This window comes from Siphateles boraxobius, unplaced genomic scaffold (genome assembly GCF_051911475.1).
Source record: "Siphateles boraxobius isolate OS27281-9 unplaced genomic scaffold, OSU_SipBor_1 55, whole genome shotgun sequence".
Lineage (NCBI taxonomy): Eukaryota > Metazoa > Chordata > Actinopteri > Cypriniformes > Leuciscidae > Siphateles > Siphateles boraxobius.
In genome coordinates this window covers 3,085,652-3,099,134 of record NW_027509181.1, presented here as the reverse complement: position 1 = coordinate 3,099,134, position 13,483 = coordinate 3,085,652, and the positions used below count along the sequence as shown (strand labels likewise).

The 13,483-nt window shown below is 37.0% G+C and overlaps 1 protein-coding gene across 2 annotated transcripts; it reads left to right on the top strand.

The window, feature by feature from the left end:
- Positions 1 to 4,420: 4,420 nt before the first annotated feature.
- On the top strand, positions 4,421 to 9,942 carry LOC143714620 (uncharacterized). Of its 2 annotated transcripts, XR_013195572.1 has the most exons (6): positions 4,421 to 4,503; positions 4,855 to 5,074; positions 5,466 to 5,659; positions 7,380 to 7,670; positions 7,760 to 7,840; positions 9,791 to 9,942. XR_013195572.1 is itself a non-coding variant. In XM_077205853.1 (5 exons), exons 2-4 carry the CDS (start codon positions 4,891 to 4,893, stop codon positions 7,819 to 7,821), a joined length of 2,451 nt encoding a protein of 816 aa, XP_077061968.1. In that variant the 5' UTR covers positions 4,421 to 4,503; positions 4,855 to 4,890; the 3' UTR covers positions 7,822 to 7,840; positions 9,791 to 9,942. The 2 variants fall into 2 exon arrangements, 1 of the variants encoding a protein (XP_077061968.1); XM_077205853.1 differs by having other exon boundaries at positions 5,466 to 7,670.
- The last annotated feature ends 3,541 nt before the right edge of the window (positions 9,943 to 13,483 follow it).

Genomic DNA, 13,483 nt, shown 5'->3' with positions numbered 1-13,483 from the left:
CGACGGAAATGTACACTGAATGTACGGTTGTGATGTAAATCCACTGAGTAGCTAGGTTGCTGCTTTTAAGATGGTTAATGGATTTAAGTGATTAAATACTGTTGTTATTAACCTGTCTCCCTGTGTTACAACTATTAGGCAGTCCAAATGGCCCTGGTGACTCTTGATTGTGTCTTTCCTGAGCTGCAGAGAACAACAGATTTTGTTGAAGAAAACGGTCAAAGATTCTGTGATGGGAAAAAGCGGTTACCAGTGGGCACGAGTGACCATCTCTATGACGGGTAAGACCTTCTTTGGCCAGACAGGGGGCAACCTAAGGCAGGGGGGGTCACGTAAAGTCACTGGGCATCTCCTGAATGGAGGTGTGTTATGTGAGACAGGTATGAGAGTTGAGCAGGAGCTGTGAGGCCAGCAGCGTCCTTATACCGTTAAGGGGAGATGAAGCGGTGACGAGTTACTGCAGTCTGCCCCAGAAACAAAGCTCCTCTATACCACTCCCCAGAAACCGCATTAGTTGTATGGCTTGTTTTTCATTGTGACAAGCGTCTGAAAATATGCCAGGGGGGACAACACCCTGATGGAGGTTATAGATAAAGAGCTAACTGGAATGGGCTTTCGGAGTTCAGTCGGGGCCATGAAGTGATTCCCATTAGTTGTTGTGGAGACAGTAATAAAACTTTTTGATGTCGGTTGCCTTATGGGCAAGGAAAATCATAGTGTTGATTTTGAACTAATATGTCTATAACATAGTTTTAACTCTTGAAGGTCGTTAGACATGGTGGTGGCTAAAGAAGAAGACAGCTTTTGATTTAAGAAAAGTCTGGATAACAAAGGTGAATGGTCAAAGATTATTGTAACGAATTTAATATTACATTTTATATAAGTTACAGTCTTAGAAATTTATTTATAGTGAGAGAGACTGCTTGAGCGGAGGAAGGGATGGTAACTGTGTCTGTCTTTCTGTCATCGGCCTGCTAGAGCAAGCTGAAGCAAAATAATGATAATGAAACAAAACAACCCAGCTGACCTCGTTAAATTCTAATGAATAATGAACAGGCATGCTTTGAAACTTGTTAAGAGACCATGTAAAATTAGGTAGAAGCTACAGGAAAATGGGAAGTTTAAAATCTTATTTAAAATTTAAATCTTTTAGCAATAATATAAAGAAAAATGAACATTGAAAATGAACAGTTAACATATGTGTGTCTAGTATGAGTGCGTGTGATGGTGACAGCACTTTATGTCTTGTATGTATTAGTTTGGGGTACTATTATTTCCTGATTTTGAGGATATTGTGACATTAACCTCTGGAATTAGTGTTTTATCATTACAGATGGGTTAAGTGAAATGACCAACTTTAAAAAAGTTGATCATTCTAAGTCAATCTGATGAAAAGACAATGCAGAACATGGGACGAGCTTTAATTGGAGTGGTTCTCCAGCTCTGTCTGCTATTGGTAATTATGAATGCTTTTGTCATTTATGATATTGAACTGAATTACTCTCTGGATTAGTATTTTATATAAATTGGAATTGTAAAGAAGATTGCCGTCCATTCTGGGGTAAAACTCTTGTCTAAATTCAACTGAGGGTCTAAATTTAAATAGACAACTAGGTGGGATCATAAGGATAAACGTAGGAAAAAAAAAAAATATATATATAGACTTGACGGCAGAGAGACAAAGTGACACATTGGCTAAGTCACTATCCAAATTATCCAGAGTGAGCTCCCTCATTTTTATTGAAAGGCCGGAGGGCGAACAAAGGAGGAGTGAATATAACTTCTAAAAAGAAAAGGTTTTATTTCTCAATCCATTAAATGTATGTATGACATTAGATGTCTAAGAAAACTACAATTTAATAAAGGTAAAAAGAGAAAGCAGCTATATGGCTGTGGGCTGGGATCTGAGTAACATAATATTTTGGTTTCTGTAAAACTGTAACGATAAGTGGAACTGAGACAAATACTGTGAGAAGTAGTTAAAATGAAAAATAAAGTTGAAGTTAATGATAAGAAAACAAGAGTATTGAAGAATTAATAAAATACCATGATTTCCCTAACGAGGGAACTTTAAGTGTCACTAGGCTGACAGTGGTGAGAGACTCGGATGCAGAAGGAACTGGCATGTAGGGCAAGATGGAAGAAATATAGTAGAAAAAAAAATGTATGTTATGAAAATACAATTTCTGATAGAATTTATGGAAGTCAAATTAAGTTTAATTGGTATGGAAAAGTGAGTTTCAAAATGTGAATTTGTTTTATTTTATTTCTTTTTTTGAAACAAACAAAAAAGGGTATAAGATGTTATACAATTAAAATGGTACATGCTATGTGACTAAACTGAAGGATGATTTCAGTAAAGACTTAAAGTGCTTACATCGATTATTATGGGCCTTAATTATTAATATTTTATTTGTTTGTTGTTTATTTTTAGTTAGACAACCATTGTGTTTTCAACCAGTGTTTTGAACCTTTTGGGTCTATAAAGGGGAGTAGTGAAAAGAATGGATTAACTATTCTTCTTAGTTTATTATAAAATGAATTAGAAATTATAAAAACTAGTGCATATATCCTGGTATTTATGATTAAATATGTACTTGTATTGTATCAGTTAATTTGATGATGAAACCAAATTAGCCAAGATGAATAATAGCTGTGTAAGACATGTAAAGCCAGCTATGTCCAAAGGTTCTGTAGATCAATATTGTAGTATGTGGGATATTTAATTGATATTAAGTCATTGAAGGAAAAAGATATTGTTTGTTTTATAAAAATTAACCTGACAGAGGAGCATGGGTCAGAAACCTAACATTTTGAAGCAGCCTCTTTATGGATAGACCTGATGTGGTGTTTAGGACTCCACATTGGTCTAAAACGGGGGACTGAGGGGGGTGGATTGGAATCCACTGCTGCTTCAATGTATATGTAATGATTGATTATAATTAAGGTATTAATTAATATTTTTCCTTCTAAATATCAAATGAGTTGAATGACTTCTCTGGAGATTTTACTTTATTTATATAAGTTACCAGTGTGATTACTGAAATGTTCTTTTCATGTATTCTTTAATGTCTGTATTTGATATCTGAATGCAGTGCTTGCTTATTTAACACAGCTTCCAGAAATGATATAGGGACTTGTTTTGTGTTTGAGAAAGGTCTTCAATGTGTTAAAACATATAGGTGTCATTGAAGCCAATCGTTTAAGGGGCCATTTCTTTGTTAAAGCCTTTCTTTCCAGTTAGACAAAAGTTTAGCTATCCTTGAGAGAAAGAACGCATTATCTTGATGTTTTGAGAGGACTCTCCTGTTTATAGTGAGAGCCTGGCCAAATCCAACCTTGGAAAAGCTGTGTGTCGGTGTGTGTGTTAGTCTTCTTGGTTACAGGTTAAGGAACCACTGGCATTATTGGAGATTGACTGAGTTGTTGTTCTGGACATGCTGGCGCCCAGCAACCCAAATCTGCGACCTGGAAGGTCATGACGTGCCTAACTTCAGCTGCATAATCGATGGAGATATGCTTCAGTCTATCTGTATATGTGTGGAAAATTACTGTGTTTATCTATTTCATAGCCAATGAGAATCATTCATCCTGTAAGCAATGACATAGCTTAGACCTTGGAAATCGTATAACTGCTGTGATCTTTGTAACTGTAAGCGGGGCGGCCTACGAACTCCTGTGCGAGTATTGAAGCTGACTTCTGCTGATGAAACTGCAAACTATCTTCAGTAAATATTTTCTTAAATTTTTTATAATTCTGACTCTGGGTCTTCATTCTTCATATCTGGTTCTGGGTTTTTAACTGTACACCCCTTACAATATATATATATATATGGCCTCCTATTCATCCCCATATATACATATACTGATTGGCTTCATCACTGTCTCCTCTCCACCAGTAAGCTGGTGTGTTGTGGGCGTTCTGGCGCAGTATGGCTGCCGTTGCATCATCAGCTGATGCTGCACATTGGTGGTGGTTGAGGAGATTCCCCCTTCCATGTGTAGCGCTTTGAGTGCAGAGAAAAGTGCTGTAAGAATGTAATGAATTATCATTATTATTACAATACATACATTATGTATATATATATATATATATATATATATATATATATATATATATATATATATATATATATACTGTCCATTTTGTCTGCATTTTTTTCGCTCCCCTGACTGCAGCTATCTACTCTTTTCTAAGATGAGGCATTTGGAATCTCGCACAAGCCTCATCTTTCTGTGTTTGCAATAGTTGTGCATTAATAGTAAACTAAACTAACACCAAACAACTTTTCTGGACTCACCGGCTTTTTTTAATAGAGTCAGCTGGACTGCCTAATCAGCTCATGCTTCATCCTAATTAACGTCATTCTAATTAATAGGTCTAATTATTTGGGTGTGGTTTTCTCTGGGTTCACAACACATTATTGATTTAAACTTGTGGAAAACTGAGGGTTAACTTTTATTGTGACTATCTCTGATCTGCAAAAGCTTTTCACCTTCAAGGTAAGCTCTATGTGAAATCTAAATAAAGCCACCTACTTTGTTTAATTGAAGTTTTAATAGTTTAAACAAACCATTCATTTGCTATCAAACATTTAATCACTGTTTGTCATAAAATGCTAGCAAAGCTTAAATACATGTAAAATAAAATTCATAATAAAGTGTGGATTGATAAGTAAAAGTTAATCTTGCTTTTGAAAGAACTATATAACGTAAGAAAGGTCAAGCAGTCTTAAATCATCCCAAACAAAAATGAGAACTGCTTCAGTTCAACTTCAAAAACAAAAGCCTGACTGTAGTTTAAAGACTATTCTGACCAAATTATTAAAACTCTCTCTTGACTTTTTCTACAAGTATAACTATATAGTTACCCAAGAGCCCACTGGAGCTATGGCAGGTGTACTGAGTGGATCACTGTATGCACAGGCCCCTCCTCTGCCCTCCAGAGTTTTACGCCCAGATGAGCAGCTCCATCAAAATCAACCCTTTTATGTTCCCAATATCCAGCCTCTCTTCCCATATCAGTGGTCCATGCCAACTCCATATGCTCCCTATGGTGGATTTCATGGATTAGGTAGATTGCATACCCATTTCTTTTCTCATTTTACTAAATATTGTTGGGGTTGCAATTTTTTTTTTTCTTCAGAGATGGATTTCAATAGGATTTTACTTTATTTGCTGTGCCTTTATTTAATTTTACTAGATGAACATGATGTTTCTAAAAGTTTCCTGATGGCTTCTTTTCTTGATTGTCTTGAGCACATCAAGCTCTCGATTGAAAAATGGAGGAATCTGCATGTTTTTCATAATATGAAGCGTGATATTTACTTTACATGACTTAAGTGTGATTTGAGGAACTTTGATTTAGGATACTAGGTTCCAGCTGTTAATGCTATACCAGCCAGTCTGTTAAAATGTATTAATTGAAACCCACATTTACATAATATAACTTCTTTGTTTTCAAGATTATGGCATGATGCCACTACTACTACCACCCCCATGTTTGGAAGTCCCTGGATACATGATTTCTCATGCTCAACTGCCCATATTGGACTACAGACGAATGACTCCCCATGTGGCTCCAACTATTGCCCACCAGACCCACCGGTCCCATTTCCAAAACAGTGTGCCTGTTGGTCGTGTGATGGTCAGCTCAGAGGTGCAAACTGAACCCCTTTGTCATAGCATAGACTCACATGGACATGCAGCAAGGTCCCAAACTTGTTCTGAATCAGGTAGGGGTTCTGGCTGTGGCAGTCCAGTGTCAACATCACCCTGCTCCTCAGATAACAAATTAGTAGCTTGCCCTGAAGGTACATCCACACTGACTCAAAATTGCAATGCCACCAATACTATTGACTTAACTGGTTTATCTGCTGTTCCCAAGAGTGAAGTCCTCCAAGCCGAACGGGGGCAAATCAAATGCAATGAAATGCCTTCTGGGCTTAAGATCTTTCAGAACATGGAGCTAGTTAGTCAAAACGAAACTGACCTTTTGCAGTGCAGCTTGGCTTCTGTACAATCTTCAGAGGATGTCGTCTTGTGCTCTTACCAGTCATTAGCAGTAAGGAATGATAAACGGAAGGTTGAAGCTGGGATGTTAAGATACTCCAGTAAGCATTGCATCCCTGTTTGTACAGAAGTTACTGTGTTGAGAACTTCTCCATCTTGTAGTACTTTTAAAACATACCCTAAGCCAAGCAGATCTGTCGTTATCCAAAGCCTTAAAGCAAAGAAAAAATCAGAGATGCCTTTTCATACAGAGGTAAAGAAAGATGGAAACTCTTCCAATGTTCCCTTTAAGATTCTGCGGCTGCCATTTGACATACAGTACCATAACCAGCCTTGCCAGCTCGAGGCTTCTATCTGGTCGGTAGAGTCTTTTATCCCGTATGTGCCGTCCAGGGAGTGGATGATAGAGAATGGCCTTCTAACACCTCAGAAACCTCTGAGCCCACTGATTGAACCCAGTCATAGTATCTCAAAGCTGAATTGTGTTCCTGTAGCTCAGAATCTGCGAACTGATGCATCAACTAAATACCATGGTCTTCCACATCAACTAGAGACCTCTATCTGGTCAGTAGAGTCTTTGATGCCGTATGTGCCGTCCAGTGAGTGGATGACAGAGAATGGTCTTCTAACCCCTCAGACACCTTTGAGCCCACTGATTGAACCCAGTGACATAATCTCAAAGCCAAATTATATTCCTGTTGGGAAGCATCAACAAACCGATGCATCTACTAAATACCATGGTCTTCCACATCAACTAGAGGCCTCTACCTGGTCGGTAGAGTCTTTGATGCCGTATGTGCCTTCAAATGAGTGGATGGTTGAGAATGGGTTTTTAACTCCTCAGAAACCTCTGAGTCCACAGATTAAATTCAGTGATGTTCTGTCAGAGCTGAATCAGTCTTCCACTAATGGTATTCCAGTAGGGCAAAGTCAACAAACTGGTGCATCAACTAAACGTGAAGACTCCCTTAGGTCACTCAAGGCCCACTCACCATACCGTCCGTCAACAAGCTGGCTGGCTGACTTTGGTAATGTATATTACTACAGCAAGTTACCCATTGTACAACAACAGCCTAACATTTCAGAGAGGCGGCTACCAAAGATGTCCCTTGCCATTAGTCATGAATCTTCTCCTATCAGAAAGGGGAAAGAGACCAGGAATCAAAGACCAGCAATTGGTGTCTCAGATCAGAAGCATGGTTCGTCTCATACTTGCAAGTGCAAAGCAAAAAGCAGTCCTAGGCTTACTGGTTCTGTAATGACGTGTGGTTGGGTTTCTCATTCTACATTAGAGAAAAAGCTTCCCTTCTGCACATCATGTAGATATAACATGAAAGGAAAGGATCATAGAAAGCTTTCTTTTTCAGATGGTCTTTGCTGCAAAAGAGAAGAGAATGCTGAAATGATAACCTTTGATGACAAGAGGGCTACTGAGGGAGTCCATGATATCCAAAATATTATTTTAGGAAGTGGCAAATGCTGTGCTGCTTATCAGCGTAAAATCAGAGATCAAACGGGACTGTTTGAAAATAACCAATGCCTTAATGCAAGCCCTGCTCAAGATAAATGTGTTGACTTTGAATGGAGAACTTGGAAAAAGAGTGGGGAAGACTGTATTATCGACCCAAATGAGAGATTTTTACAGAGACTTCAGAAAGGTAGGGCTGTCAAGAGACTGTTGCCCAAATTCTCTCTCTCGATATAGATATAGATATTATATTGTATTGTTACATGTATCTTCTGGTAGACAATGCATGGAAAGGAAGAATGCAGGCACCTAAAACTGAAAGAAGGATCCAGAAAAAATAAAGAAAAAATTACTCGCAAGGTAAGAAAGTTAATTAACTAGTTCGCCTGCCCATTCAGCCTTAAATGTTAATACAGGGTGTCCGCAGGTCCTTAAAGTCTTAAATTAGATTTAAAAAATTTAAAGCCATAAAAAGTCTTAAAGTCTTATTTTTACTTATGAAAGGTCTTAAATTTTCGATTGCAATTTGACTTAGACATATCTAAATGTTTTCCAAATTAAAACTATGTAATTAGCGTATTTTTTTTATTTATTATTCTTTCTTTGTGGATTTGCTTGTTCACGTGACATTTTGCGTCACATTCGCGCCACCATTACGTCTGTCTCCTGCACGCGAAACAGCAGGAGACAAGAAAGCTGGTTAATTATAGTTCAGTTGTAAGTTCATTCTTTGTGTGTAGTGGTGTACGATGTGTATTGTCTATTATGATATTGTAATCATTGTTTTACTTTAACGTTAACTATGTACGAGGGCGCACTGCGAGCTGACATCGCATTCTCTCATGCTTGCTTTCACCGCGTGATGTGTCAGTGCAGTTATAGGTATTTTCCCTAATAGACGTATAAAGTTTTTGTATTTTATCATATGTTATCATACAATATTACATCAGCAAGAGGGCTGTTTTCCCGTGCACAATAACAAATATGATATTTATTTTATATTAAAGTTAAATTAACATTGTGAGTTACATTTTATAAACACAATTGTTTGTTTTCCCTTTAGTTCGCTGACGAGGATTTCAAAATGAAACCGTAGCAGAGTCTCAATGCAAAAGACAGCGATGATTTCTTGACTGAAATCCGCGTTTTGAATGAATCATTTTAACGATTCAATGAACAATCACTTGCAGTTCCTGAATGAATCAGCCGTTTGAACAAATCGGTTGAATGAATGACTCCCTGAGTGACTTGCCGCCACCTACTGGCGGGTTTAGTTTCACATTTAAAGTACCCTGTAATTAAAATGTTACAATTAGAAATCGGGTCATATTTAAATATTGAATGAAGAATTGAATATCTCATAGCTTTATTTATGCAATTGTAAATGGAGTGGTAATATATTAATGCCAGTTCTGATGCTGCTTCTGTGTCACCTCTGCACTGCAAAGATGGATTTTGATTAAATGATTTAATTTAACTGGTAACACTGGTATTGTGTTATTATTCTAATTATTCTAATATAATTTAATTAGTATTTGACATAAAAGGTCATGCATACCTCTAAGTAGAAAAAAAAAGTCCATATATGGGTCAAAATGCCCCTGGAACTCAATTTAAGGTTGCAACTTGCAAATATTGCCCTTTAATAAAAAATGTTAATTTCTTTCACTGCTGTGAACTGACCACTGCATAGAATATGAAAAATATGAATATCTTCGTGAGTCAGCTGTCAACAACAGTCCTAAACCAGTCATGGTACTATTACACAAACACAATCAGTAAAATATCATCTAATTATCAACAAAACTTTGAAAATATTGAGACATTTTTTTGTCAATATTGCGCACCCCTAATGTAAGGTATTAATTTGGATTTCTTCAGGTCTTAAAAATGGTTTAAAAAGCTTTGAAATTTGACTTTAAAAAGTGTGCAGATACCCTGTAATAGCAAACTAACTTGGCTTGCTGTACTTGGAGGAGGCTCGAACCCGAGGCTTGGCTTGAGTTCTGAGTTAGCCCCTTAGCCAACCCCCGCCCCCCCCCTTACCCCCCCCCCCCCTTACCCCCCCGGGGAGGGCGGCTGCCGAAGTATGTCAATGGGATCACGTGGTGTCTTTTGCTTGTATAGTATTATCTAATGATGATTGACAGGACTGAATGTTTAGCCTCCTCCCAAACCTACGTTTTGAACTTCATTTTGTGTCTATATTATGTCCCACTTGTTTATGCATTTAATGCACATTAAAAATTCCTTTTAATCGCTTAATCTTTTGCTGTTATTTTGTTAATCCCCCTTTCTTTCTCTCTCCAGAGCTCACACAACAGGGAGGCACAGTGCACACCCCATGGAGAGAGTGAAGAACTAATGTCACAAATGTTCAAAGCCTTTCAACACTCAAATACTCGTTTTTAAATTTTTATGCAGTAATTTAATAAAGTACTTATGACTGCTAACATACTGCATATTGCCTTTTGTCATTGATTCTTCTCAAGTTCCATTTTAAATTAATGACACCAAGTTGTAGGGGTAGACAGTCAAAGACCCAGAACCAGATATGAAGAATGAAGACCCGGAGTCAGAATTATAAAAAAATTTAAGAAAAGTTTTACTGAAGATAGTTTGCAGTTTCATCAGCAGAAGTCAGCTTCAAGACTCACACAGGAGTTCGTAGGCCGCCCCGCTTACAGTTACAAAGATCACAGCAGTTATACCATTTCCAAGGTCTAAGCTACGTCATTGCTTACAGGATGAATTATTCTCATTGGCTATGAAATAGATAAACACAGTAATTTTCTACACATATACAGATAGACTGAAGCAAATCTCCATCGATTATACTGCTGAAGTTAGGCACGTCATGACCTTCCAGGTCGCAGATTTGGGTTGCTGGGTGCCAGCATGTCCAGAACAACAACTCTGTCAATCTCCAATAATGCCAGTGGTTCCTTAACCTGTAACCAAGAAGACTAACACACACACCGACACACAGCTTTTCCAAGGTTGGATTTGGCCAGGCTCTAACTATAAACAGGAGAGTCCTCTCAAAACATCAAGATAATGCGTTCTTTCTCTCAAGGATAGCTAAACTTTAGTCTAACTGGAAAGTAAGGCTTTAACAAAGAAATGGCCCCTTAAACTATTGGCTTCAATGACCCCCATATGTTTTAACACATTGAAGACCTTTCTCAAACACAAAACAAGTCCCTATTTCATTTCTGGAAGCTGGGATAAATAAGCAAGTACTGTTACTGCATTCATATCTCAAATACAGACATTAAAGAATACATGAAAAGAACATTTCAGTAATCACACTGGTAACTTATATAAACAAAGTAAAATCTCCACATATGCACCGACATATAGCTCAGTCGCGCTTCGCTAGTTGACCTTCACAGATCCAGCCCCCTCTTTCTCTCCAACTTCGCTTCCTATGAGCTAACTGTCCTAACTCCTGTCATAAAGGCAAAAAAACCCGAAATAAATCTTTTTAAAAAGTCATGTGTTCGCAGTCAATAATGTCATAGGAAGTGAATGGGCAATTATGTGAAAATACAGAGAATTTTTTTTGTGTGCAATCTAAAAAGTCGGCTATGATGATGAAGACTTGGAATACTAGTATGGATAATTTTAATGGTTTTTTTTAAAGCCCCTGGTCCCCACCCATGGGGTTGTTGAAAAGCATGAACATTCTTCAGAACTTCTCCTTTTGTGAAGTCATGCACATTTGTAATGAAAAGATTAATGAAAAAAAATTTTTTTTTTAAACTATTCTTCTAAAAAATGTTGCCCGTATTTACATTCATAAATTTCTTTGGCTGTTTAAATAAAAACTTGTGAACGTGATTAATTTGCTTTTAACATAAAATAAAGGAAAAAAGTTTTATTTTTAAATTATTGAGGAAAGATGTATGTCATGGTGACATTTGACGTGTACTTTATTGTATTGGAGTAAAAAGTAGGCCTATTATTTTTTTCATTCTAAATGTAATGGAGTACAAGTACAAAAGTAAAAGTATAAGTTGAAAATTTACGATCAGAAATCCTGTTGTGTGGGGGGAACCCCAAGGGAAAAAACACATGCTCTCTGCGTGCAGAATTAGGCACGCTGATTTTTCTGATCATGTTTTTTTTTTCAGGTACATTTTCCAATTCCAAACCACATTAATCTTAATAACTACTATTAATTTTGTATTTAATCATTTATAAGTGATATATAATTATTCATGAAGGATGGAAATGAAAAATGCCTTATATTCAGGTGTGCATAATTATTAGTTTTCTTTTACAGATAAAATAAGCCAAAAAAGAGATTTAACTCATATTGAAAAGTCTTAAAAAATTATTTAAATGCCCATGAGAAGGATGCAATACTAGAAATTGCAGTTAAGGCATGACCATTGGAAAGTGAAATGCTCATTGGGTCAGCAGGGTCAGACAAAAGCAGTTGGAGAAGAAAAGACACATGTTAACTGCAAAATAATTAAGGTACATAATTAAGTGTGAAACCATCAGGAACACTTTAGTCTTAAGCACCATCATTTTCCAGAACTGCAACCTACCTGGAGTCTCCAGAAGTGCAAGGTGTCAGGATCTCAGAGACTTAGGTTAGGTAAAGAATCCTATAAAATGACCCCGTCTTAATAAGAATCACAAGCTGAAGTGAAGAAAAATACATTAAAAGACTGTGGCTTTATAGACAGACAGATTGAGAGTGATTCTTAAAGGAACACCACCACATCCTCTTGTACCACTGTTTCAAGAAGTCATCTTCCAGAATCTGGCAGTAAGTTTTGGGAGTTCATTTTTAGTCCATCTCGTACCCTGAAGTCCGTTTTGCAGAAATGGACTAAAAATGAACTCCCAAAACTTACTTTTGTTTTCTATTGTGTTCTTGTATTCTTGTTCTCATGCCTTTTGTGTTAATTGGTTTCTGTTTTGCTTTTGATATTAAATATGCCTGCACTTAGATCCACACTTCTGCCACCCTCTCCAGGTTATATAGGCTACATATAGCCTAGTTCCATATAGCCTAGTTCAAAAGACAAAATATTAGCTGAATTGACAAAAAAAGACTACATGCACTTTACGGTTTAGATGCACTTGATTCTTAATACTGTTGTTACCTGTGAAATTGGTGTGAATGTTTGTTTCTCTGACTGTTGATGGAACCACAATTTTGTTTCTTAGCGGATATTGTATAACAGCCCTTGACTGCTCTTGTTATGATTTTTAGTTTCTGTCATGTTTCCATTTCCTCTCATTTTTCCAGATTGCGACTGTTTCTCAATTCTAAGAGAGCAAAAAAATTAAAAAAACAGACTTGCAATCTTGTAGAGACCAGACTTGCAGAATACCTTAAAATATCTAATTTGGAAGGACAGGAGGACACAGAATGCATCTGTACAAGAATTGAGATGTGCTGTGATCTTCTGTTGCTCAACTGCCAATCCCAGCACATGTTACTTGACAGAGGGAATAAGGGATCATTTTCCCATCATGGGAAAATTTTATGGATTTTATAAAAAATAATTTTGATTACATTTTATTAATTAAACCACTTATATAAACATACTTTATCACTAGAAAAAAGTGAAAGTATGAAAGTATTATGCAATCATTTCTCCTTATAACTTTTTGCCCCAAGGGTCTATAAATAACCCCCACTGAAGTTTTTGTTCTAAGAGTGTGGCAGAACTGCTGGCAATGACAATGCCTGATGTGATCGTACCACTCTTCACAAGCTCCAGTGTTTCCGCTACATTCATTCTGCCGTGGTGGTCTGCCACACCAAAAATCATGGCTGCAGCTTCTCAGTGAGGTCCGATATTGTGCATACTATTGTGTTATTGTTAAGCCCCACTAAAGTCATAAAAAAGATTTTAAAGCACCATAAAGTTTTAATTTGATAGCATAATGTGAGGTAAAAATGAATATTTAAGTCGTTAAGTTAAAGTTAAAGGGGTGGTAAAACACATTTTTTCGAAGGCTTGATTGTGTTTGTGG

Coding starts and splice junctions, on each gene's coding strand:
- LOC143714620 (XM_077205853.1), top strand. CDS start 4,891: ATGGCAGGTGTACTGAGTGGATCACTGTATGCACAGGCCCCTCCTCTG. Junction 5,075..5,465: donor TGGTGGATTTCATGGATTAG/GTAGATTGCATA, acceptor TTTGTTTTCAAG/ATTATGGCATGATGCCACTA. Junction 7,671..7,759: donor TTTACAGAGACTTCAGAAAG/GTAGGGCTGTCA, acceptor ATCTTCTGGTAG/ACAATGCATGGAAAGGAAGA.